Below are 27,705 nucleotides of genomic sequence, written 5' to 3'. Positions count from 1 at the left end.
CTTTCTTTCTTTCTTTCTTTCTTTCTTTCTTTCTTTCTTTCTTTCTTCCTTCCTTCCTTTCTTTCTTTCTTTCTTTTCGGAGGGGGAAGGCAGGGCAATTGGGGCTAAGTGACTTGCCCAAGATCACACAGCTAGTAAGTGTTAAGTGTCTGAGGCTGAATTTGAACTCAGGTCTTCCTGACTACAGGGCCAGTGCTCTATTCTCTGTGCCACATAGCCACCCCTTTGCATTTTCTTTTGATATAATTGTAGCTCCATTTAGCATGAAGGCCAATTGATATTCAATTGAGTCTTGATTTCATATTTCTCAGTTACTGTAAGCTTTGAAGTTTTGAGTTTCTGTACCACATCTTTCATTTTATCTTTATCATTCTTTATTTTCTCTGGAGAGTCCACAATTTTTGTTTTCAAACTCTCCTGTTCTTCTTTCAAGGAAAAAAGTTCAAACGTTTAGTGGTTTCAGCTAGCTGATGAGAAAGTCTAACTTCTTCTGGGAAATTCCTTCTATGTAATGTTACTGTTTTCTTTCCTGAAACCCATTCAGTATTTGTTGTAGCTCCTGAATGTCATCTGAGGGTTTTTTGAACTCTGCTTGCTGTTCAACTGGGACAAAATTAAGTTTCTTTAATGCTTCCTGTTGTGCTACATGTAGCTGCTATATATTGTCTATAGAGGATCTATATTATCATAAATGTTTCAAGTTTATTTCTTAATGTGATTACCTGAAGTGAATAAAATTAGTAATGACACTTAAAAATAGACATGTATGGTTTCCTTTTGGATACAGATATCAGCAATCTCAAAATCATTCACCACACATATGTGAAGTAAAGAATCCAAGTGAACAAGGTACACAATGGTAAGATGCTTTCCATTATCTGTGAGTGCCTGACTTCAAAGTTCACTGGTAATCATGAACAAATGATCCAGCAGAATCATAGAAGTTGTAGGGTTTGCATGAAAATCTTGTGAAAGACTGCAGGATTTGGATCTGGAAAATTATTTTTGGAAAGGTTTTCACCATCAACTCCTGTCAGGATTGAATTGTGGATGTGAGTTACAATTTCAGGGGGACTGAGTCTGGGAAAAGACAGGATTTCCATTTTGGGGCTCTCCTCCTAAAGTTTCAAGCTTTCAGTCATGACAATGTGAAGGGCTGGTAGAGGCAGCAAGGGAGTAGAGGCTATCATATCCACAGCTCAGCCCTTTGAAGACCAGCAAGCTTCTCCACTTTTCAAATCCTGGGCGATGTATTCTTAACCAAAGAATAGAAGCAGTTACAAAAGATAAAACAGATAATTCTGATTACATGAACTAAATTAATCCACCTAGGATAAGAATGGGAAAAATATTTATATCAAATTTCTCTGATAAGGATTTGCTATCCAAGTTTTCTAAACAATTGACATATGCACATATGTGTGTGTGAATACATAATTTATAAACACACACACACACATAGCTAAAAACCATTCCCTAATAGGCAAGAGATTAAAGAATATGAAAAAATAGTGCTCAAAAGACATATTTTGAACCAAGCACAAAGTCTCCTTTTTGATTTCTCATAGGTTTCTAGTTAATTAGCTTCCTGCATACTTTTTTTCCAAATTCTGAAGATTACATTTTAGAATATTGGTTGCAGATGTTTGGGCTTTCAGGTCACTGTCAATCTTATTTACTCCCTTCCCAATTATTTCAGAAATATTTTTCAAGAATGGTTTGTGGAGTGGCTAGGTAGTGCAGTGAACAGAGCACAGGCCTGGAGTCTAGAGGACCTGAGTTCAAATCCAGCCTCAGACATTGACACACTTTCTAACTGTGTGACTTTGGGCTAGTCACTTAACCCGAATTGCCCTCCAAAAAGCAAAAAACAAACAAAAAAAAAACACAAAAAAGGAGGAAGGCAAAAGGAAAAATATCCTTGATTAAAAGAGAGAAATTACACTTTTCTTAGAGGTACCAGAGAATATAAATAAGCATCTAAGTACATAAAGTAAAAGTTAAGTTACAAGGAGAAATTGTAAAATTATAATAGTTGTGGGACATTGATATACTGCTAATTCTAAGTTTTTTTAAAAGAGTAAACAAGAAGTTAAAGACATGAAGAGAATTTTAGAAAAGTTAGGTGTTCTAGACCTATGATTCTTGCTGAATGGGAACACAAAGGAGTATACATAATTCTCATCTGTGCATGATACCTTTACAAAAACTGCCATGTATTAAGGCATAAAAATCCCACAAGCAAATGAAGAAAAGGCTACATATTAAATACATCTTTAAGCCTCATTTCTCATATATAGAGAACTGGGTAAAATTTGTAAGAATGCAAGCCATTCCCCAGTTGATAAATACTCAAATGATATGAAGTCTTTCACATGAAGCTGTCAGATGAAGAAATGGAAGCTACAGGGCGGCTAGGTGGCACAGTGAGTAAGAGGGCTGGCCCTGGAGTCGGGAGGACCTAGGATTGGTTCTGGCCTCAGATACTTAACACCCACACAAAATAACTGGCCGTGTAACCTTGGGCAAGTTACTTAACCCCAATTGCATTGCAAAAAAAAAAAAAAAAGAAATGGAAGCTATCTATAGGCCTATGAAGATGTGCTCTAATTCACTATTGATTAGAGAAATGCAAATTAAAACAACTTTGAAGGGGGCAGAGCCAAGATGGCAGAGTAGAAGCAGGAAATTCTGTGCCCTCTGGCCACAACCACCTCCAATATCGATAAAATATGACTCTAAACAAATTTTAGAGCTACAGAACCCAGAAAATGACAGAGAGAAACAAATCTCCCCCTGAAGCCAGCCTGGCAGGCAGGAAGGTCTATCATGCCAGACTGGGAGCCGAGCAATTCCCATGTGAGCTGCACCAAGCATATAGCATGGGGGTGTCATTGTATGTGGCTTAAGGGGAGGCAGGATAGACATCTGTAGGCTCCTCTCCCCCAACTGTTCTCCAAGAGAAAATCTAATTCCTGCCAGGAGGGGAAGCAGGGAGGTTGGGACCAGAAGCTTGACCTCTTTGCTCTCCTCTGAGAGAATGGAGTACTGGGCTAGAATTATATCAACCTAGTCCCTTAAATATTATTTGTCTATGGGATGTGTTTTTTAGGTTTAAGCTAAACTTCTTATTACTATTTTTTTAATGGAGAAAGGAGGATACAAGCTTTATATACAAGACTTGACCCTTTAGGGGCAACTAGGTAGCACAGTAGATAGAATGCAGACCTGGAATCAGGAAGACTCATCTTTGTGAGATCAAATCTGGTATTAGCATGAACTAGCTGTGTGAACTTGGGCAAGTCATTTAACCCTGTTTGTCTCAGTTTCCCCATCTGTAAAATTATCTGGAGAAGGAAATAGCAAACAACTCCAGATCTTTGCCAAGAAAATGCCAAATGGGGGCATGAAGAATCAGACACGACTGAAAACAGTTGAACAACTTAACTTCTTTCTCACCAAATGCTAGTTCCACAATTAACACACATAGCAAGCAAAGACATCTACTTATTCCAGTCTAAGCAAAAGAAAATTCAGGGAAAATATACATAGAATAATATATGATACAATACAGAGTGAAGGAACTCTCTCATTGGGAGCAAGGTAATGAGAGACAGAGACATAAAGACAGAGACAGAGAGAGACAAAGAGAAAGACAGAGAGACACAGAGAGAGAGAGAGACAGAGACAGAGAGAGAAGGGGAGAGCCAGATCTCACTTAAGGGGAAGTTTCCTAAAGTCTCTAGCGTAGCAATCTGGGGACTGGGACATGATGGGGACTGCCAGTTCCTCTCATGTTGTTTTTTTCCTAGAGTCTTATTGTATCTTCAGCAACCAGAAATGGGGTTGGCATTGTCCACCTTTTTCCCAAAGCTGGAAACCAGAAGTGGAGAAGTTACTGCAAAGCCTACTGAGAAAAGACTGTAGCCAAAAGAGACTGAAAGGACTGGAGCTCTTATCTTACCTTTTCTCACCCACTCCACTCTCCCTTCATGTATGCCTGGGACATTGATCTCCACCAATGAGGAGAGAATCCCATATGAATGGGTTTGGGGACTCAGGTTGAACATATTATTTTCATTGGTGTTGTTATATATATCCTGAATTTTATTCCAAATATAAAGAGGTTGGGTGTTCACTAAAAATAAACATAAATTTAAATTAGAACAGGAAGCCAAACCCATATCTGAGTGTTAGGAATTTCCCCATCTTTTGGCTCTGAATAATTGTGATTGTACTATTAGCTATTCACTGGCTATAAACTCTATAAAACAGCATAAAAGGGAACTACATGGAACTGGGAACCATTTGTATCTAAAGGCCTCCCCTTTACATTTCAATATCTCTGTCTTTTGGCCTTTCCAGACCTCTCAATTTTTCCTGGTCTCTCCAAGGTACTGTTTCCTACATTTGTTAAAGTAGAAAATAGGATGGGGATAATTCTTTTTTAAAAAAAATGGGGAAAACCAAATTTATTTTGGACACCAAATGATGTAATAATTTTGAAAATAAAAAATAATTTTCAAGTTCTCCTTTAAGTTCTTCATCAAAATTGGAAGTTTCAAAAATTGATAGGGGTGGAGTCAAGATGGTGGAGTAGAAACAGAACCTCTGAGCAGCTCTGGCTTCCACCACCTCCAATGCATATAAAAGGGGACTCTGAACAAACTTTGGAGCTACAAAACCACACAAAAACACACAGAGAAGCTAACATCCCACTAAGGGCAGCCCGGCAGACCGGCAGGAATTGGCCAGGGCAGTGCTCTGGGAGCTGAGCCCAGGTGTGAGCCAGAGGTGTTAGCCCCAGGGCGGGCCTGACCAACCACCTGCTGGAGGGACTCCAGATCACCAGCAGCTGTAGCAGTTTCCAGAATTATCAACACATAGATGCTAAGGACAAAGTGAGAGGTCAGTGCAGTCTGGACTTTGGTACCAGTTGTTGGGAGAGCATTGGCCTCTTCCCCAGGAGGAGAAGCCTCTGAGACACTGCCTCACAGCCCCCGGCATATGGTAGCTTCAGCTCCTGGCCTGCAGAGTGTAGGGGGACCAAGCACCAGTCTGAGGAGTAATGGCTCTTCCTTTAACCTGCTTGGATCTGGATTACAGTCTAGGGTGGAGGTCCTGGGGTGCATGTCCAGCTTGCCAGAGTGTGTAGAGGCTTCAGAGAGGGCACCCAACTAATACCTCCAGCAGCTGAGAAAACCCCAGCATTTGAGACAAAAGCTCCCTGTGTGGCAGAGTGCTACTGTGGCAAAAAGTCCAGGGGTCAAGTGACTGAGTAGCAACATGACCAGGCAAAGGAAGTAAAACAGAAGAATCCAACATTAGACTCCTATTTTGGGGACAAAAAGGATCAAAACATGGAACAGGAGGAAGACAGTGAAGTTAGAACTCCTGCACCAAAAGCTTCCAAGGAAAATACGAGCTGGTTACAGGCCATAGAGGAGCTTAAGAAGCAGATAAGATCAGTGGAGGAAAAATTGGGAAGAGATTGAGAATGATACAAGAAAATTATGAAATGAGAGTCAACAGCCTGACTGAGGAAAATAACACCTTAAAAAATAGACTAACTCAAATGGCAAAAGAGGCTCAAAAAGGCAATGAGGAGAAGAATGCCTTAAAAAGCCAAATTTGCCAGATGGAAAAAGAATCTCAAAAGCTCACTGAAGAGAATCATTCCTTCAGAATTAGATTGGAGCAAATGGAAGCTAGTGACTTTATGAGAAATCAAGATGCTGTTAAACAAATCCAAACAAATGAAAGAATAGAAGGCAATGTGAAATATCTCATGGGAAAAACCACTGACCTGGAAAATAGATCCAGGAGAACTAATTTAAAAATTATTGGACTACCTGAAAGCCATGATCAAAGAAAGAACCTAGAAATCATCCTCCAAGAAATTCTCAAGGAAAACTGCCCTGATGTTTTAGAACCAGAGGGCAAAATAGAGGTTGAAAGAATCCACCAATCAACTCCTGAAAAAGATCCTCAAAAGAAAACTCCTAGGAACATTATAGCCAGGTTCCAAAATTCCCAGATCAAGGAGAGAATATTACAAGCAGCGAGGAAGAAACAATTTGAATATTGTGGAAACACAATCAGGATAACTCAGGATCTGGCAGCTTCTACACTGAGCCATCGAAGGGCTTGGAATATGATATTCTGGAGGGAAAAGGAGCTGGGATTAAAACCAAGAATCACCTACCCAGCAAAACTGAGTATCATGTTTCAGGGGAAAATAAGGTCATTCAGTGGAATAGAGGACTTTCAAGCACTCTTGATGAAAAAACCAGAGTTGAATAGAAAATTTGACATTCAGATACAAGAAGCAAGAGAAGCATGAGAAAGTAAACAGGGAAAAGAAATCCTAAATAACTTATCAAAGTTGAACTATTAAACATTCCTACATGGAGAAATGATAATTGTAACTGATGAAACTTTTCTCAGTATGAAAAGAGTTGAAGGGAACCTATATATGTCTATATCAGAGGGTATATGGGCATATGAATACATATATGAATGTATGTATATATGTTTACAGGTATACATAGATAGAAGGCACAGGACCAATTTAATAGGAAGGGATGATACTTAAAAGGTGAAATTAAGAAGTGAGAGAGGAATATAATGAGAGGAGAGGAGGAGAGACAGAATGGGGTAAACTATCTTATAGAAGAGGCAAGGGAAAATGGTTACGATGGAGGGGAAGAATAGGAAGGCAAAAGGGAATGGGTCAACCTTATTCTCATTGAATTTGGCTTGGGGAAGGAATGACATACACACTAAATAGGGTATCTCACCCTACAGCAGAGTAGGGGAGAAGAGGATGAGAGGGGGGATGATGGAAGTGAGGGCAGGCTGGGGGGGGGGGGGAAGTTGGAAGCACTTTTGAAAAGGGATGGGATCAAAGTAGAGAATGGAACAAGTGGGAGGTGGGATAGGAGGGAGGGAAATATAATCAGCCTTTTACAATATATCTACTATGGTAATGTTTTGTATTATCTACACATGTACAGCCTATACTGAATTGCTTATCTTTCCAATACGGGTGGGTGACAAGGGAGGAAGGGAATGAATCTGGAATTCAAAGTTTTAGAATCAAATGTTTAACTATATATATATATATATATATATATATATATATATATATAGTTTGTACTATTATTAATACTATTTTACATGTAATTGGGAAATAAGATATACAGGCACTGGGGCATAGAGATCCACCATGCTGTACTGGAAAAGTCAAAGGGGATATGGGAAAGAGCAGATTGGAGAAGGGGATATCCTGTGGGACTGCTATTTTGGGGCCGTGGGTAGGGGAAAAATGGGGAGAAAATTTGTAACTCAAAATATAGCAGATTCATTAGAGTTTGAAAGGACCCTTGTATGATTCCCTCCTCCATTAAAGTGTAAATAATTCATACTTATAAATTCCTTTATGATTGCTTACTTGTATTTACCTTTTTATGTATCTCTCAACTTCTGTGCTTGTATTTCAAAGTTTCTACTCATCTCTGGTCCTTTTGTCAGGAATGTTTGAATATTGATTGAATTGGAGATATATTTTTTTCCCTTGTAGAATTATTCTAAGTAATGCTGGGTAACTTATTCTTGGTTGTAGGTCTACATCTTTTTACTTTTGGCATATCATATTCCTTGTTTTCTGTTCTTTAAAGTGGTAGATGCTAAATTTTATGTGATTCTGAATATATAGTTTCTTGATACTTCAATTTTTTTCTTTCTGACTGCTTGTATTACTCTTTCTTTGTTCTGGAGCCCCAAGGCTAGATGGTGTAACCTAGATGAAGATCTATGAAAAAAGACTGAGTAGGAGTGGTCAAATAGACAGAGTTAAGAAGAGGATGAGGAGAAAGGAAGTGGAGGAACCTAATGTAAATCACCTTCCCAAAGAGTTTAGTCTGAAATGGGATTAGAGATATGAGATAACTATCAGGGATGAAAGTGATGGGGTGCTTGGGATCTATGTTTGTAAAATCTATTTGTAAACTCAATTTTTAATACCAATTTGTAACATCAGTAATGGTGGGGTGCTTGGGATATATATTTGTAAAATCAATTTGTAAAACTTTGTAACATTAATCTGTAAAGCCAGTTTGTAAAATCATCCCTCCCTCCCTCCCCCCCAGCTTCAGAGCATTAACTCTGCCCAGCAACAACTCATGAATTGTTTATCTCAGCTTGGAACAGTGACAAGCCAGTCCTATGAATCCTTCACAAAAGTATGTATAGACAGTCCAGCTTAAGCAACTATTATCTCCCCCTTTTTTATTGTCCCGCTGCCCCCATGAATCCTTTGGTACCCTATCTCTAGGTTGACTCCTGGGCTGCCTCAATGAATCCTTCAGGACCCTATCTCCAGGTTAACTCCTTAAGAGCCTTGGTTCCCAGACATCAATCTTGTCAAACATGACACTGATGGGTGGCAGACTGGGCACTACTCCATCAGCTCTTGACCACTAGCTGACTTAGTGATGTTTCAAGCCTAAAATCACACCTCCAGGTAGCCCCCCCCTTGGGCTTTTTCCCAGTGAATCATGGGCAATATGCTTTCGAAGTTGCATGTTCCTTTAAACACTGGCCCCACCTTAACTCCTCCCTAATCCCACCCTTAATCACCTAGTTAGCATAATTGGCAAGGGTTCTATTAAGGATTACCCTATATAAATCTTAATTCTACCCTTTTAAGGTTGAAGGTCCCCTAAGGATTCTTGACCGCTGTAAGGCATATAATAAACTTTTACAACTCTGACTCCAATTTGGCTTGAGCTGAATTCTTTCAAGACTGAATTGCAGGCTTTCTGGTCTTAGATCAGAGTTCCTGCTGAACATATTGGGAGCCATCCCTCATCAAAAAAACCACGAGAGGGCTTTTTGAATATTGGGGAGACATAGACTTATTTGTAGTCAGTAGGTAAGCATCCTCTAAAAATGGGGAGATTGAAGATAAGTGAAGGAGTGGAAATAATAGAAGGGGCAATTTGCTAGAGAAGGTGGGATGGACTGGATACCTTGTATAGTTAAAGGGTTTTGCCTTGGCAAGGAGAAGATCGAATTCATTATGTGAGACGGGGTTTGTGAAGGGGGAAATAGTAGCAGAAGGCCTTTGGGTAATGTGAGATGAGGAAGAGCAAGAGGCGGAAGCTTTTGGTTAATGGTTTCAATTTTTTTTTCAATGAAATATGAGGTGAAATCCTAAGCTGAGAGGGTAGAAGGAGGGGGTGCCATGGTGCGTTTGAGGAGGCATGAAGAGGTTTAGAGTAACTGTTATGGCAGGTGGGATAGTGAGTTAATTAGGGAGGAGTAAAAGGATTGCTCTGCTGTCAACTGAAGGCCTGGTTGAGGTCATGTGACATACATTTATAATGGACCCAGTCAGTATGGTTTTGTCGTTTTCTCTAGTTTCATTCAGAGACTGTGTAGGAACAAAGGCAAGGAGTGATCCAAGGCTGAGGCTTGGCAGGACAAGATGGATGATATAAAAAAGGGGCAGGGGACTCAAAGCAGTTTAGAGTTGTACTGGTTCATTAAGAGGTCAAGATAGGGAAGGAGGAAAGTGTAGCCAGTGCATGAGTAATGGCCTAGGAAAGAACTGAGGGGTTGAGGGGACTGGAGATCATGGTAGAGACAAAGAACAGGGTTTGTTATTGTGATGCAGAAGTGGAATGACAGTAGATTGTGATTAGATAAGGAAATTTCATTTGTGAATTCTGGTGGGATCAAGGATATGACCATTTTTGTATGTGGCTGAGGCAGGTCATGTGAAATGAGTAAACTGAGGTTAGGGTGTTTAAGGAAATATCAATATATATGTTCAAATTCCTTAGTATGAGATCAAGAGTTGAGGAGGAAAGACTGTAAAGAAGTAAGGGAAGTTGGTAGATAACAGCTACTTGAATATTGGTAGATATGGATTGAATAAACCTCAAGGGAGGAGAGAGACTTCTGATGCCAAGATGGTAGAATGAGTCATCCCCAAATTCCCTTAAAACAACTTGAAAACTGCTCATAACTGATTTAGGAGTGGGGAGGAAGCTTACCCCCATAGCAGGAAAGGTCTGTCTCACTAGGGTGGGAGGGGGAAATCTGAGAGCATCAGCAGCAGTGGCAGGTCTCACAGCAGGGGACCTGCAGTCAGGCTCTAAGCCCCAGGCAATCCACCAGTGAGGTCCCACCCCCATGAAAAGTCAATAGCCCTGGAGGCAAACAAGCAGTCTTCGAAGGACTGCCAGACCCCACAGCAGTGGCTCCACCTTTAGCACAGGTCACCAGTGAATCTTTGCCACCATTGCCCACCAGTAGCAAGTCCCCACCCTAGGGCTAGCCAGCAGTGAAACCCCACCCTTCCAGGCAGCCAGCAGCAAGATTCTGCCGCTAGGGTCAGCCAGTAGAAAGGCCCTACATCCATAGCAACCCAGCAGCAAGTCCCCACCCCTGGGGCAGGCAAGCAGCAAAATCCTCCACACAGGGGAGGCCAACAGTGAGGCTCTGACCCCAGTTCAAGTCAGTAGGGAGTCCCCCCTCCCCTCCAGTATAACCCAGTAGCGCTTGGAACAATGCATGACTGGAGCCCAACTCTTACATAAAAATACCTTCATAAAATAGGCAGAAAAATAAGCAAAAACCAAAAAGAACTTGACTATAGAAAGTTGCTTTTTCAAAATGTTTAGAATAAACAATTATGATTTATTTTATTAACATTAAAGCAGCATTGTGTGTCTCACGAGAAAGGGGATAGCAATGGGCAGTTTATAGTGAAATAAAGGAAATTGAACAAAGTAGTCATGTTCATTGGTTTAGTTATTTCTGAAATTGTTAGCTTAGTGTACCAAATAACTCAGGCCCATGGAAAGTATGGGCTATTTTTCTTGGCAAGGTTTTCTTCTCTCTTCCTGTGATTGAGAGTAGTTTAGAGCAGATTGCTTTTGTAGAGGAAGAAATCCACTACACCCTCACCATCCTTCCTCAAGGTTATCTGGACTCCTCCCCTTATTGCCGAATTCTGAAGGAGGCATTGATGTACACCAATTACATTGATGTCATAATGGATGGTGTTTCACGTGAAGGACAAAGAGTTTTCTTGAGTAAACCCCAAGAAAATCCAAGATTCAGCCCACTCTGCCATGTAGTGGAAGGGAAGAGCCCAGGTGATTTTTTTTTTTTAAAGCAATCGGGGTTAAGTAACTTGCTCAAGGTTACACGGCCAGTTATTTCTGGGTGTGGTGCTGAGTATCTGAGCCCGGATTTGATCCAGGTCATCCCGACACTGGAACCTGTGCTCTTACTCGCTGAGCGACCTGGCCACCCCTAAGCAATTGGGGTTAAGTAACTTGCTCAAGGTTACATGGCCAGGTGTTTCTGGGTGGGTGCTAAGTGTCTGAGCCCGGGATTCGATCTCCAGGTCTTCTCAACACTGGAGCCGGTGCTCTTACTTGCTGTGCTACCTGGCCGCCCCAAGACCAGGTGATTTTTAACAGTCTGGAATCAGCTACTGACACTTCTCTACCTTCTAAAAAAAAAGCCCTGAAGTTTGTTGGACTCCTTTAGCAGTCATTAATCTGGTAACAAGGGATGCCCTGGAGAATGGGGGTCCTGGCAAGTCCTCCTAGGAGGCTGGGCTCCATATCACCTGGTTAGCATGTGAGAGAGACTTGAGGGGAAGATCATATAGCATTTTCTTCACACTGATTCCTGGGCACAGCCATGGTCTGAGACCTAAAGGGAACAAGTAGGATGGGAAAATCAAAAGCTTTCTGCCCCTGAGGTTAGGACTAATGGAGGGATTTTGGCAGTGATTTTCACAATATATAGTTATTTGCGAGCATGTCAGCAACAGACATCATATATGCCCTATGCTGAACTAAACTTTTGGGTTGAAGCTGTTATGAGAATGAATAAGATTGGGGGGTGAGTCCATTATCAGTTCTGACATAGGAATTGTGATGCCACATTATACTGGGCATGGGACTATATGATGCTCCCAACTAAGTATAATAATAGCTAACATTTATATAGTACTTACTATATGCCAGGCTCTGTGTTAAATGTTTTATGATGATTATTTTATTTGATCCCTACCCAATTGTGTTCCTTATGCCTACCTAGACCTCATAGCACTCAATCTTTTTCCAATTAATAGGTTGGCATCTCAGGAAAAGAATTTTATCCCTGCTGATCTATAGCTATTAATCATCTGACTGCCTGGGTCAGGTATCCTACCTCTTAGAAGTCATGTCCTTAATGACTCAATACCACCCTATAAGGGGAAGGGCTCCTTGGTCCAACTTCTAGGAAGACTTACTTGGTTGAAGATTTATGGACATAATTCTGGTATTGGTGTTGTTTGGGAGTGGCCTTGCTTTTTAATATCATGGGCGAGGTTAAACTGTTGAGTAGCTATGGTTAATGTATATTTATTTGGAAAAAAGAGAATCCTTTAGCTGATAGGGTGATAAAAATGATGGAGAATCTTTATTGAGCTCCCTTCAAAAAAGTGTGCAACCCCTCAGCAAAGGCCTCTAAGGGGAAGACATTTGGTATTATACTCCCAGTGGGGCTGTTTTGATTTATCAGGCTTGGTAATACTGAGGGGTTGGTATCAACACTGGCACCAGGGCAGGTTGCATGCAAGAGGTGCAATGACTTGTTGGTTACTTTACTCCAGATGACCCTGCTCTGTGATGAACATTAAAGTCCTGATGTTTCTGATGCTACCCCTGCTCATTGCTATCATCTTACACCTTATACCATGTAGCCATCATGAATTGCAAAGATTTGGCATCTCCCACCATGTGAACCAGATCATTGAGATCTGGGATTTGGTCTTTCCAAAGTTAGAAGATGGAATCTAGGAGTCTTCTTCTTCCACATTTTATCACTCTTTAGGGGGCTATTCAATTTTTTTTTCTTTTCTATCATTTACATTTTTTTCCTATCTTCTTTTCTTTTAGTATTGCCTAAGCTAGGATACTTGAATCCCTGAGATTAGTATTGTCTAGAAATGTTCTCAAAGCCATTTAAATGGTGGAATATTATCTGGAAGAGTTTTAGTTTTGCCACCAAGAGGTGATGGTGTGATGGGATAAATATCTACCAGAGTACCCTTCTTTCTTGTTCCCTGCCTCACTAGCCCATGTTGGTTAGACTTGTTCTTTCCCTAAAAGGCAAGAAAGCTGTCACTAACACTTGATTGGCCCAGGGACCCAGCCCATCAAGCTGGGTCACCATTGACAGAGCTTCCTGGTGGCCTTGGGCCATGCTGATATGGTTTCTTCATCAACTGTCATATCAAACTCAACATGTCTGAAAGAGAGTTCTGAGGCTCATAACCTCAGAGTCATTCTCTACTCCTTTCTTATAGTTAGCTCATATATTCAGTCTACCACACCTATACAATCTGTTGAAAAGTCTTGTCATTTCAATTTTTACAACATCTTTTGTATGTCTTCTCTTCACCAACATGGTAACCACTCTGATGCAGGCCTGGTGTCTATCACAATATCTTTCTGGTTGATTTCCCTGCTTCAAGATTTTCCCCCCTGCCATCCATTCTCCAATTGGCTGCTAAAGAGATTCTCCTAAAGCACAGATCTGACCATGTCACTTGATAAACTTCAGTAGCTCTGTATTACTTCCAGGATCAAATACAAAATGCTCTGTGTCATACAAAGCCCTTTATAGTCTAGTTCTTTTGTACTTCTCCAGTTTTTCTTATACTTTAACTCTCCACTATAAACTCTACAATGCAGCTACTCTGGCCTACTTGTTCATCCTAAACAATACTCCATTTCCCAACTCTACCTTTTCAGTGGCTGTCTCTCATGCCTGAAAGGCTTTCTCTTCTCCTTTCTGCCTCTTGGTTTCCTTGACCCCATTTATAAGTCACTTCAAATCCTAACCTTCTGCAAGGGGAGCCTTTCCTGTTCTCCTTCTATTCACCTCTAAACTGTCCCTCCCAAGACACACAAATCCCTATTAATGCATTCCCTATGAAATTAACTCCCATTTATACTGTGTCTATCTCGTATGTATGGACATATGTCTATGTGCGTATACATGTATATATACATGTATATTTATGCATATGTGTGTGTGCATATCTATTGTCATTTCACAGTGCATTGTAGCAGAACTGTCTCAAAGAATTCAGTCAGACCACCCCTAATCCAAGTATAGGCATTTATTGAGAATTGAGGTCCCTCAAAAGTGAGCTAGGTTCCAAGAGAAACTAGCAACTTCAGAGAAAGCAAGATGGATTTTTATAGCATAAAGATGCAATCACAAAACAGAAATTATGAATATTAAAAAAGCAGGAGGGGTTTGTTAAGCGGTTAGGTAATAGGAAGGGGTTCCTTCTATGGTTTGGTGTTCAGACATCTTGGTCATGCTGCCCTCTGATTGGCTAGCTACTATGATCCTGTCTGGTCAAGATGGATTAGTTATTATGGTCCTGTCTTGGGCTAAATGAGTGAGATAATTGTGGTTGAATAAAAGAACACACATGTTCAAATATATGAATTGGATCTAGGGGCAGTGGCTGAATTGAGTCTGGGGGCCTGTGGTGTGGTTAAAGTTGTATGGTTCAATCAGGACATACCTGCTGTTTGGTGGGGCCCATAAGGAAGTTAGAATATTGGGGCTGGGAGCAGCTTTATTAGGATTCCATCATATCTATATGTCTATATCTATACACACAGAAGGCACTTAATAAATACTGGTTGACTGAATGACTAACCTAAGATCATAAAAATACCCCCCTAGATGGAGTTATGGCCCTTCAGACCAGCCAGAAATCTAAAGGCTATGGGAGTCACCACACCCTGTTCTGACAGCCAGATACATTTACACATTGAAAGGACAGACTATGAAGACATGAGCTGTATATGCTGTATCCTTTCTGTGTTATGACTGAGTAAATTTTTTGTTAACTGTGGAATGACCTACTGGTGTCTCCTTCACTCCAATATTGGACTTAAATTACCAGGGTACCAGTCTGAATCAGGCTTGACTAATGACACAAACCAAGTAACCTTTATAATCCTACTTATGTTAGTCCATGAGGACAGCTAGAGGAAAACTAGAGGAAAAGATCTGTGCAGTGATTTGAGAGAATACTGATTTGAGGGTACACAAGGTCAAATAAGTCAGTATTCCAAATAATAGCTTTTTACTCTGGCTAATCTTTTTTTTTTTTTTTAAGCAATCGGGGTTAAGTAACTTGCTCAAGGTTACATGGCTAGTTATTTCTGGGTGTGGTGCTGAGTATCTGAGCCCGGGATTCGATCCAGGTTATCCCGACACTGGGGCCCGGTGCTTTTATTTGCTGTGCTACCTGGCTGCCCCTATTACTTTTTTTTTGTTGTTCCTAAAGTCACCATATTAGTATTGGACCTGGTGGTCCCCCAGGTGGGTGTGATAACTGTTTGCCCTCCAAATTTCCAAGAGGATAATCACTCAATTTCAAAATTCCAGTGAGATATTTTGGTCAAATCAAATTTAGATCATGTTTAGCTAGGCAAAATATGATTATGGCAAGAGTTACTATCAATCCTGATTACATTATGAAGATAGATCCATTGCTGCATAACCAGTGCAGGGAAAGAAAAAAACTTCACATAGAAGTCTAGAGATTATTTGGGCCAATTGTCAGTATTGTTTAGCCCATTGTAGCAGCAAGCACCCCAAGCACGTCATCAGGGTTTGCTGCCCATACAGGTTCTTGGATCTGCTTTGTTAAAGGAAAGCAACTCAAAATGGGTTAACAAGCTTACTTTAATCAGTCAGACATATATCGTTTACCTTGTTCAGGAGAAAAGGTCAGCACCCTGAACCTCAAAGTATACAGGCATAATTATCAAGACAGAAACATCAAGTAGACAGATTTCCAAACTGTCCAACCATTACATCCATACCCAGTCAACATCTGGGTTTCTACATTCTGGGTTTTTCAAAGCCGGGGGACTCTCAACAATGGCTTCCCAGAATTCAGATCAAATTACAGAACACTTCTCAAAGTGAGTCCCAAAACAAAGCTACACATCAGGGCTTATATAGCCTTCTCCTGGCTCAGAGAATGTAACAACCTTATTGACTCACTGGCCAATCAAGAAGTATCTACAGAAAAACAAGCCTCCCACCCCAGGCTTCAGGTGCACATTAGCCTAGGGGCAGGGAAGATCTTTAAAATTTACATTCTTATTACACCCATGTGTAAAAGTTAAGGGATGGGATGAATGAAAGGCCCAGGCTTGGGAAATATAAGATTAGAGAGCATTCGAAGGAAAGATACTCATGGAAGGAACCAAGCAGCTGAGAGACCCAGAAATTCATAGGAGAAAAAGATTCAAGAAAGGAGCCAACAGCAAAACTCACAACCTCATGTGTGTAACCACAAATGTCCAAAGTTTAGGCAAAAAAAAAAAAAAGAAACTAGAGGTCAAAATATAGTGGGACAAATTTGACCTTGAAAGTATAATGAGACTTGATGGGATGGAACTCATGAGTAGACTATGGTCCTGGATAGGTAAACCTTATTCAAAAGAAACAGAATAGTTAAAATGGATTGGGGTAACACAGAATAGAAAATATTGACAGACAATATTTGGGTACAAGTCAAAGGCATGCATAGAAAGAGGAGAGATTCAAGGAACTAAGAAATAGATCATAAACAAGTCTGGCACAGAGATGTGATAGAGTAGTGAATTCAGTTATCCGGACTTCTGCTGGAGCCCTCTCTTTGCTAATCATGTAGCAACTAATAGCTTCTTTTTTTTTTTGAGGGGGGAAGGTAGGGCAATTGGGGTTAAGTAACTCACCCAAGGTCACATGGCTAGTTTTGTGTTAAGTGTCTGAGGCTGGATTTGAACTCAAGTCCTCCTGACTCCAGGGCCAGTGCTCTATTCACTGTGCCACCTAGACGCCCCTGCTAATAACTTCTTGCCTTGCCTAAATTCATCCTTCAAATAGTGGAGGAACCAACAAGAGGAAATTTTAGTTGTATTTGATTCTCACTAAAAAGAACTGGTTTCTGGAGTGGAAATGATGGGAATCTTGGTAAGGCAGTGACCACTGCATCCTATAGTTTATGATAGAGAAGGAGAAGAAATTTAGGCATAGCCTGACATGAACTTTAGATTTGGGGAAAGCAGATATCAAAGGACTCAGATGAAAGCTAGATCCCATGGAATAAAATGTTTCAAGGAAAGTCAGCCCAGGAGGGGTGGGAAATATTGAAGAATGAAGTTCTCAAGACATACACACACAAAAAAATTACACTTCAGTGAGGAGGGCAAAATGGGATTTGTCTGGAGAGCAGTGTGGATTCACAAGGAATGCTCAAACCAACTTAGATTTAAATATGTATGTGTGTGTGTACATGTATATGTATATATGTATATCTACACACATATCTATATATACCCACACATGTATACAGAATATGGAAACAAAGCCAGGTCACAGAAGATGAATATGAGTGTGGCATGGCCCTAAAATCAATCGATCCATAAACATTTGTTAAGTACCTTTTATGAGCCAGGCACTGTACTAAGTGGTGGGGGTACAAAAAAGAGGCAAAATGGGGGGGGGGAGGAGACATGCAAACAAATATATACGAAGCAAACTATATATAAGATAAATAGGAAATAACAGAGGATTGAAGAGGGCTTACTGTAGAAGATGGGGATTTTAGTTGGTCTTTAAAGAAAGCCAAGGAGGTCAGTAGTCTCAGTAGTCAGAGAAGAGGAGGGGGACAATTCCAGACCTGAGGGATAGCCATAGAAAATGCCTGGAAGGGAGAGATGTTCTTGTTCATGAAATAGCTGGGAAGGCCAGTGTCACTGGATTGAAGAGTACTATTAAGGAATATTAAGAGGTCTCCTAAACTTCTTTTTGAGTTGCCATATTTTCTAGAAACACTGGACCCAGAGTATACACGAGGCCCTAAATGTGTCAAGGACAAAGTCCTCCCCCAGCCCCCAGCTTACATGACGTGTTCTTTTTATCCCAAGCTGAACTCCCTGTGTGTTCTTGGGAGTCAAGACAGGTGCCAGTCAGTCTGCACTAGGCTGAGAAACTGCTTATGTATCTGGGACCCTGGTAGATAAGCAGACCATTAAATCTTCACGGTCTAGCAGTTTCCAAGGGAAAAGAATGTATCTTTTGCCATTACCTTGTTCCTCTTCTTTGGGAGGGTATCTGTCCTTTCCCCACCTTTACTACACCTTTCTTCCTCCCATGCCATGCCCCTTTAGGTCAAGATTTATGTTTTATCCTCCTTCCTTTGTTGTACTGTTATAAATATGCAAACTTCTGTATGGATAGTGAACTCTTTGGGTTCCAAGTGCATGTTCATTCCTCCTGTAATAAACCTAGTTTCATGAAGTTGTGATTGCCTATGGACAGTATCTAGTAGAGAGTAAGGTATAAGAAGACTGGGAAGAAGAGACTACATTATAAAGGGCTTTGAATGCCAAACAGAACATTACGTATTTGATCCTGGAAGCAATAGGGAACCACTGGAGTTTATTGAATATTGGGTGACATGATCAGACCTGTGCTTTAGGAAAATTACTTTATTAGTCAAATAGAGTGTGGATTGGCATGGGAAGATTAGGGGCAAGCAGATCTGCCAGCAGGCAATCACGGTAATCCAGGTGTGAGATAATGAGGGCTTGGTGGTGGCAGCATCAGAGAAAAGAAGGGGAGTGTTGGAGAGAAGCAGCAAAGGTGAAATGACAGGCTAATTTGACAACAGCTTGTATATGGGGATGGGGAGGTAAGAGATAATGAGGATTCCAGGATGACTCTAGATTGAAAACCTGAGGGCCTGGGAAAACAATGTTGCCCTCTACAGTAATAGAGAAGATGGGAGATGGGGAGGGTTTAGGGGGAAAGATAATGAATTTCATTTTGGACATGCTGAGTTTAAGATGTCTATTGGACATCCAATTTGAGATGTCTGAAAGGCAATTGGGATGTGAGATTGGAGGTAGCAGAGAATGGAGATTCATAGGTAGACCCATCAACATAGAGACATCGTAAAATCATTGATTGCTGAGAAGATCAAGTGAAGTAGTATAGAAAGAGAAGAGAAGAGATCCCAGGGCCAAACCCTGAGGGATACCTGTGGTTAGAGGAAATGATCTGGAAGAGGATCCACCAAAGGGGTGGTGCCAGATAGGCAGGAGAACCAGGGAAGTGTCTAGAAAACCTAGAGAGAAGAAAGTGTCAAGGAGGAGAGAGTGATCAACTGTGTCAAAGGCTGCAGAAAGGTCAAGGAGAAGGAGGAGGACTGAGAAAACGCCATTGGATTTGTCATTGGTAACTTTGGAGAGAGCAGTTTCAGGAAGGAAGACTAAAGTTCAGAATGGTCTAAGGCTTTCTCCAGAAGCAATAAAAGGACAATGAAAGATTCTTTCTTTTTCAGTTATATTGTAGTAAAAGGTTCAAAGGAGATGGACAGGATGTGGATAACTGACAACCCCAAGGCAGAGCTGCTTAGGGTTTCTTTGTTTCTGTTTTATCTGCAAGGCACAAGCTATTTTGAGAATAACAGGAATTGATATCCGAGGTAAAGAAAGAGACCACAAGACAGTACTTGCTTGCCCTTGACGAATTCAGGTCTCTGGCCTGGATGGCCTATGTCTTTGGCAGCTGTGGTTGTTGATCCACTGTATGTAAGATTTGAAAGATCATGGAAAATGGGAGAGATACCACAAGATTGGAGAAGGGTGAATTTCAAAAAAAGGGAAGAGAACATGTTTGAAAATTGTAAGCTAATGAGCTTGACTTCTATTCACATGAAAAATTTAAAACATAATTGATGATTCTGAGGTGGGAAAGATTTTCCCCTTATTCCCTTCTCTGCCCTTCCCTCTCCCCTTCTCTGGCCAAGCAGGGAAAGACATCATGGAGTTGATAGTATTACTTGTGGTTGCTATTTACTGGTTTCATAAAGTCCTTGCTTTGGACCTCTTGGGCACTTGGAGGGACCCCAGGGGTTCACTGAGCATATACCTTTCTCCATCAGGATAGATAATAGGGGCAATCATGGAGAAAGCCAATCTATGCCCAAATTCCTGATCTCTGAGGGAAAATCACCTACTCTATTTGTAGTAACACAAGTTTCTGTGATGAGGGATGGCTCACAATAGGTTCAGCAGGAACTCTGATCTTATCTTAAGACCAGAAAACCTGTGATTCAGTCTTGAAAGAATTAAGCCCAAGCCAACTTGGAGTCAGAGTTGTAAAAGTTTATTTTACACTTTACAGCGGGTAAGGGTCCTTTAGGGGGACCTGCAAGTTTATTGTTAGGCTGTACAGTGGGCAAGAGTCCTTTAGAGGACTTGCAACCTTAAAGGGGTAGAATTAAGGTTTTTATAGGGTAATCCATAGTAGAACCCCTGCCAATTATGCTAACTAGGTGATTAAGGGTGGGATTAGGGAGGAGTTAAGGTGGGGCCAGTGTTTAAAGGAACATGTATTTTTAATGTAACTGCACAGGCGTATTGCCCATAATTCACTGGGAAAAAGCCCAAGGTGGGGGCTACCTGGAGGTGTGGTTTTAGGCTTGAAACATCACTAAGTCGGCGAGCAGTCAAGGGCTGATGGAGAAGTGCCCAGTCTGCCACCCATCAGTGTCATGTTTGACAAGATTGATGTCTGGGAACCAAGGCTAAACAGAGACTCAGTGGATAATAAGCTAAGGAGTTAACCCAGAGATAGGGTCCTGAAGGATTCATTGAGGCAGCTAAGGAGCCAACCTAGAGATAGGGTACTCAAAGATTCATGGGGGTAGCAGGACACTATACAATGGGGAGATAATAGTTGCCTAAGTTGGAATGTTTATAGATACTTTAATGAAGGATTCATAGGAATAGTTTGTTTTTGTTCCAAGCTGAGATAAACAATTCATGAGTTGTTGCTGGGCAGAGTTAATGCTCTGAAGCTGGGGGGGGGGGAGAATGGAGTGTGATTTTACAAACTGGTTTTACAGACTGATGTTACAAAGTGGTATTACAAATTGATGTTACAAACATAGATCCCAAGCATCCCATCATTCTGATGTTACAAATTGGTATTATAAACTGATATTACAAATTGATTTTACAAACATAGATCCCAAGTACCCCATCATCTGCAAGGTGTGAGATAGGGAACAAATATGTGAGCTAAGGCTGGAAAGGTAGGTTCAATTCCCTTAAAAAAAACAAAAAACAATAAAGCCAGATCATTGAGGGCACTGAATGCCAGGCTAAGGAGTCTGGATTTTATCTGACAAGCAGTGGCTAGTCACTGAAGATTTCTGATCAAGGAAGTAATGTGACAAAAGCTGTGCATTTGGAAGGTGACTCTGAGAGTATGGGTGGAGGGAGAGAGAGAGAGAGAGAAAGAGAGAGAGAGAGAGGATCTTTCTATTAGTAGCTCAGTTAACTGTGATAACCCAAGTGAAATATGAAAGGGCCTGATCTAGGGTGCTGACAATAGGAATGGAAAACAGTGGATGGCTAGTGCTGGCGATATCTTCAAACACTGACAACATTCTTACATTTTTATACTTTCCTGCTCTGTGCATTTCTTTTTTTTTTCTTTTTGGAGGAAGGAAGGTAGGGCAATTGGGGTTAGGTGACTTGCCCAAGGTCACATGGCTAGTAAGTGTTAAGTGTCTGAGGACAGATTTGAACTCAGGTCCTCCTGACTCCAGACCTGTGCTCTATTCACTGCGCTATCTAGCCGCCCCTCTGTGCATTTCTTTATGCTTTTTCTTCCTTTCTTCTCTTCACCCACTGAATTCCTACTTAGACTTTGCAGCCCACTTCTTCCAGAAAACCTTCTCATCGCTGCTGGCCTTCTCTTACCATTAATAACCTATCTGCTTGGATACTATACACTACTTTGTCCTGCTACTGTCAGATGCGCTTATCGTGCTATGATGAGTATTATTATTAACTGTGTCTTATCGTCCAACTGGAATGTGAGAGACAGGAGGATAGGGATGATGTGTCTTTTCTAGCATTATCTTGTATGGGCTTCAAAAAGGCTTAATAACATTTATTGAATTAAAAGTACTTACAACAGATAAAATCATTATCAGTGAATGTTAACTGACCACCCACTCTGAAAATGTTTGTAGAGGTCAGTGAAGGTTTGACGTGTCACAATTTACAGCGCCTTAAAGGTGTCAGATGCTCCTTGCTCCCTCAGCATGTCATCTCTTCTTTTCCCCATTCTGGTTATTCTGACCTCACAGCTGAACCTGAAACCTTGCTATTGTTGCTGCCCTGGAGTGCTCCCTTTCTCTCTTCCATTGCCCCTTCATGGTAAAATCCCTAGGAAAGGAATCTTGTGCTGAGATGGAGGCAAAGCCTGATTTTCTGCCCCTGCCCACACATGAGTTCCTAGTTTAGCACTGTTTTGCTCAAGTTGTTCCATTTGGGTGAAGTGCTCTGCCTTCATAGCTTTTAAAGCCCAAATGGAAGGATTCCTACTATAAGAAGCTCACCCCTTACTGGTGTTAACCTTTCCCTTGTCGCCTCACAGAAGTGTATTGCAGTGACCCTGACTGTTTTGTGGACATTGGAGTCTGAAAACAATCCCTGCAAAAACCAGTTTTCCACAAAACATGGTTCTTGAGCTTCTGTGAAGAGAACATCTTAATCTGGCAGTTTTCCAGTTGTTAAACTCTCCCTATTTCTTAAAAACATAAACACTCACAGAAGTCTGGTTGGCTTACTACAGAAGGTGGGGTGTCAGAGAGCTGGTAAGTTTGCAGGTTCTAGTGTTTGCTCCTCCATATCCTTTGAATACTTTAGGTTGATACTGTCAGTCTTTGTGGACCATTGTTTCCATCCTTTGTGAAAACGACACAATTCATTTCTGCAGGTCTCACTGGCTAGCATGTAGATGATGGGGTCTGCTATGCTGTGGAAAGTGCATAGACATAGGAAAACCACCGAAGAGGTATACATCTTGGCTTCCAAAGCACACACTTTTTCTTTTTCTGCTTTATAATAGGAAAAGGCTGCAGCTTTAACAAGAAGTACAAAATGATAGGGAGCAAAACAAACCAGGAAAGTGGTGACTATAGAAATAGCCAAGTACTTCACCTTGGCCTTCTGGCGTGCATTCAAGCTTGTGCTAGTTTTGATGCTCCTGAAGATCTTGTAGTTTGTGAAAATGATGATGGAGAGAGGGATGGCAAACCCTACTACAAAGCGAGAGTAATAATAACTAGCTATCTTCCTATCTTCTGTAAAGGTCTCAAAACAAGTTTTATTTTCTTTCATTTCAAAAACTGGATAGTGAACTAGTCCCACAATAAAAAAGATTGCTATTGAAATGACCACAGCTATTTTTAGATGTCTGTACCCTCTGGATTCCAAGGCATATGTCACAGCAATGAAACGATCACAAGAAATGCAACACAAAAATAAAATGCTGACATAGATGTTACAGAAAAATACAAATGCAATTGTCTTACAAGTCTGAAAACCCATTGTCCATTCATGACCATCCCTGATGTAAACAATCCAGAAGGGTAAAGTTGCTACATAGAGTAATTCACAGATGGCCAAGAAGAAGAGGTATATGGCCAACACATTCCCCTCTAGCACCTGCAGGAAGGAGAACCAGGCAGTGAAACAATTCATGGGAAGGCCCAACATGCAGACACTGCTGTACATCACAGTAAGGAATATTCTGCTCTCTTCATAAGACACGTTGCAGAAGCTCTGGGAGGAGTTGGATGAGGCCATGGAGGGTGGCAGGAATCTCAGATCAGTGACCTTTCTGCTGAACAAAGCAAAAATGAAAATCCATGAAAATTTCTGGGAAACAATTTATATGGTTATGGTAAGGTCAGCTTTACAAACTCTTGAAAGTTCAAGGTGACTGATGAACCAGTAACTGAGGTTCAGGGAGGAGGAATGATTTGCTACACAGATAATCAATGGAAAATGGTATTTTAACCTCCCTTCTCTGACTCTAAATCCAGGATTCTTTTTACTCTATAAACTATATATACAAAATAAGTATTCATATAGTGTCGACTATATGCCAAGCATTGTACTAAGTGCTTTACAAATACTATCTTATCTGATTCTCACAACAACCGTATGAGGTAGGTGTTATTATTATCTCCATTTTACAGTTGAGGAAACTGAGACAGGCAGAGGTTAAATGACTTGCCCAGGGTCACACAGTTAGTATCTGAGGCTGGATTTGAACTCAGGTCTTCCTGACTAGACTCAGTGTTGTATGCATTTTAATTTACATAAATCTTGTATATGAAGGGAGAAAAGGAGGGATGGAGGAATGGAAAGGAGAGAAGGAGAGGGGAGGAGAGGGGAGAGAGAGAGAGAGAGAGAGAGAGAGAGAGAGAGAGAGAGAGAGAGAGAGAGGTGGTGAGAAGTCTAGTCATTTCCTCTTTCTCCTTCCCCTCTCCACTCCTTAAGTCACTATTTCCTCTGTCTTGCCCTTTGGGTGTGGTTTTCTTTCTAGTCATCCCACACCTCCAACGCAGTCCCAGTTTTCTCACAGCCTTCCCCCAACCAAAACTGTTGAGTAACTTGCATGAATCAAGAATTTTCTCTTATTGGGTCTACCCCCCAATACCAGAGAATACTCACCACACCAAATGAAAGAACCTATTTATCTCTAGTAAACTGATTTTATAGTTACCCCCCCCCAAAAAAAAACCACAACCCACCTACTCCTCTCTCTCCCTGAAGTGTTCCCCTTTCTATTGTCTTTCCCCATTGTACTGGAATAATGATACAAGGACCTATAGGTCCTTTCTCTGCTCTGCTGCTGACTCTATGACTTTTCACCATATGCCTAAACTGCCTTCTAACCCTGGAACATCCCTCTGCCCTTGTAGCCTCCTTCTTCCCCTTCTTGATGTCCCCTTCTTTCCTTCTGATTCTGCTTCTGACTCCGAAGAATTTATCACCATGCTCCTAAATGGGTAAGGAGCTATTATCAAACTCTTCTTCAACTCCTACTTTTTAGCTCCCTTTTATGTGTTATCTTCCTTCATTAGGATGTAAATGTCCTGTGATGAGGGTTTTCTTTTTCTTTCTTTTTGTTTTTGGCTTGTATTTGCATCCTTAGTCCTTAGTACTCTGCATGGCACTGGTAAGTGCTTAATAAATGCTTGGTGACTTATTCAGTAATGCAGTGGTCAATCACATTTTGTTTTAAAGAAAGTGACTTTTAAAATGACAGCAAAACAGAAGAGAAAGTAAAAAAGCAAACCTTTTCCAGGAGGAAAGAGGCAAGATAGGAAAGGGGGAAAGTGAAGCATTACCAACCTTTTTTCTGCCTCCCTATGTGAGCTTTGATAGGCAGATTTTGCTCAAACATGCCTCATGCTGCTGCTCAGCCTTACTGCTATTATTCTTCTCCTGCTTCTATGGCAATTGTTTTCTAAAACTTCTGCTCTTCCAAACTCTTACTGTAAAGTCCAGGCATCTCTGGCTATGTCTTATGAACCCATGGTTAATACCCTAAGTGTTGAGGGGATCACTAGGGATTTCCACCTTGATCAGCAGGTGTCCTTTTGCAGTATCTGTATTTCTTTGGCAATCTAAGAGGACACTATAGGTATGTAGCAGGTTGGAGGACAAGCCTCTATGTGTAGTAAATTTGTTGGAGTTGACTACACTTACTTGTAAGATTTTCCCTCTGCTTGTCACTAGACTTGTTGCTATGTATTTAATTTTATTATCTCAAACTCTATGGCAATCTGAGAGTACAAAAGCATATTTTCTTTCTAATTAATACATTTTGCTATATCCCCCATCTCCAGTTAATTAAGTAATGGTTATTTAATGAACTAGAGAAAATTTTATTCCCAATAATAAATTCTCTTTTATCCAATCTCTTTTTTTTCACTTAGCTTCTCTTTGCTTACTTTCATCACCTCTTCACAAGTTTATTGCAGCATCCTCTTATAATTTCATCATGTTTCTCACCACTCCAGTCCATCCTACATTCTACCAAGGTAATTTTTCTTTAGTGCAGATCTGACTATCTCCCCTACTAAATTGACTCTAGTTTAAAGTCCTATACAACAACCCCAACCTGTCTTTCCAACTTCATTTGACATCACTCCCCTCCTGTACTATATGATCTAGCTAGATTGGCCATTTTCAATATTTTCTCTGACAACCTCCTATGTCTACAAAAATCCCTTCTTACCACCACCTCATACATTTTATTTTTCCTTAATATGTAGTTCAAACACCATCTTCTGCATGAAGCCTTTCTTGATCCATGAAATTTCTAATGCTTCTGTCTCAAGTATTTAATAATTTTTATTTATTCATATTTTTATTCATATTTGTTTTCTCTTTCTCACTCTCTCCATATCTATATGCATACATACATACATACACTTGTCTCCTTAAGATGCAAGCTCACTGCAAGTATGAATTGTTTCATTCTTTGTACTCATTTTATTAGCACAGTGGCATGTAACAGGTGATTAATAAATACTGGCTAATTGATTTTTAGATATATATTTCTATACATGTTGAAATTTCCAAATGTGTCATTCTTTAACCAATGAAATCTAATAAACACAAAGGCATGTATAAATATAAATATATATTTGCAACATTTTGCCAAATGAAAATTCAGAGCCAGTTACCTCAAACCTTTAGTATAACAATAGATGACTCCTCTTCACTTGTCTGAAAACAACTCTGAGCTAATTAGCTTATTCTTGATACTGATTAAAATAGTTAAGAAACTTCCTTATGTTTATCCTCAAGAGTTAGATATATCTCAGTAAATAAGATATAATTAGTCTTTTTTCTTTGTTCTTGCTTTAGTAATCACAAGAAAAAAGTAATTCCAAAATACACTGTACTTGCTAGCTCCTCACAGACTCTATAGAATTCTCTCTATGGTGGTTTTTTTTTTTAAATAAAATAATCCTTAGCAGGCCTTATGTAAAAGTTTCTTCATTTATTTTTTCTCCACAGATTCCTTATAGATCACAGATAAGCACATATAATTTCCCTGACACCATAGGGATATGTACTTTATAGCAAGACATTTTTTAAATTGACATCCAATTGCTGGCACATACTCTTTTTCTCAATATATTCCATTTCACTCTTAAAGATACAGCAGCATTATTTATAGTCTTTGAGGGAGGGTCAAATAAAATAAATAAGACGTAAGAAATTAAAACATTAGTACCATATATTCCAGAGTTCAGCATATCATTAACAATGATACTGAGGAGAAATAAATGTTCAAAATATATTAGTGTAATCACTGGTTAGATGATATTGGGGAAATACTAACAGGTGAATGATAGGGAGATGGTAACATGACTAATATTGGGGTGGATATACTGGATGAAGGTTTGTGAATTATAATATTACAAAGATATTCCTAATCTCTTGGCGTTACCCTTAGAGCCCTGAGCAGACCAGTAGCCTTGCTCTGGGCACCTAACCAGTTGATCAGAGGGTGTCCTTGGGAGATCAAGTATAGAGTTTAAATAGATTACATATGTTACGATATGTTTACTATATCTTTTGTTGAGCTCATTGTTGCATTAATGAATTCATCTATGACCTGGTGATTCTTACTGATGCCCCTCCTATTTACATAATCTACATTCCAGCCAAATTGTATTATGTCAGTCCTCTGATCTTACTCTGTTCTCTC

General features: G+C 40.4%; 1 protein-coding gene and 1 pseudogene across 4 annotated transcripts in view; both read right to left on the bottom strand.

Moving 5' to 3' along the window:
- LOC138156935 (kinetochore protein Nuf2-like) overlaps positions 1-12,393 on the bottom strand; it is a 12,576-nt pseudogene extending 183 nt beyond the window's left edge.
- A 7,865-nt stretch (positions 12,394-20,258) lies between these two features.
- The window catches only part of GPR132 (G protein-coupled receptor 132), a 10,094-nt gene continuing 2,647 nt past the window's right edge, over positions 20,259-27,705 (bottom strand). For 2 of the 4 annotated variants that reach the window (XM_069082353.1, XM_069082356.1), the window contains exon 2: positions 20,259-23,811. In XM_069082353.1, the coding sequence (XP_068938454.1) occupies positions 22,770-23,811 (1,042 nt within the window). In that variant the 3' untranslated portion in view covers positions 20,259-22,769. The remainder of the gene's footprint in view (positions 23,812-27,705) is intronic. The other 2 variants (XM_069082354.1, XM_069082355.1) reach the window with 1 other exon arrangement.

Source organism: Petaurus breviceps, unplaced genomic scaffold, assembly GCF_028583685.1.
Source record: "Petaurus breviceps papuanus isolate PSGF00001 unplaced genomic scaffold, PetGlider_PUasm1.0 164, whole genome shotgun sequence".
Classification (NCBI taxonomy): Eukaryota; Metazoa; Chordata; class Mammalia; order Diprotodontia; family Petauridae; genus Petaurus; species Petaurus breviceps.
The sequence above is the reverse complement of the archived record's forward strand: the minus strand, read 5'-3'. Positions and strand labels throughout refer to the sequence as shown.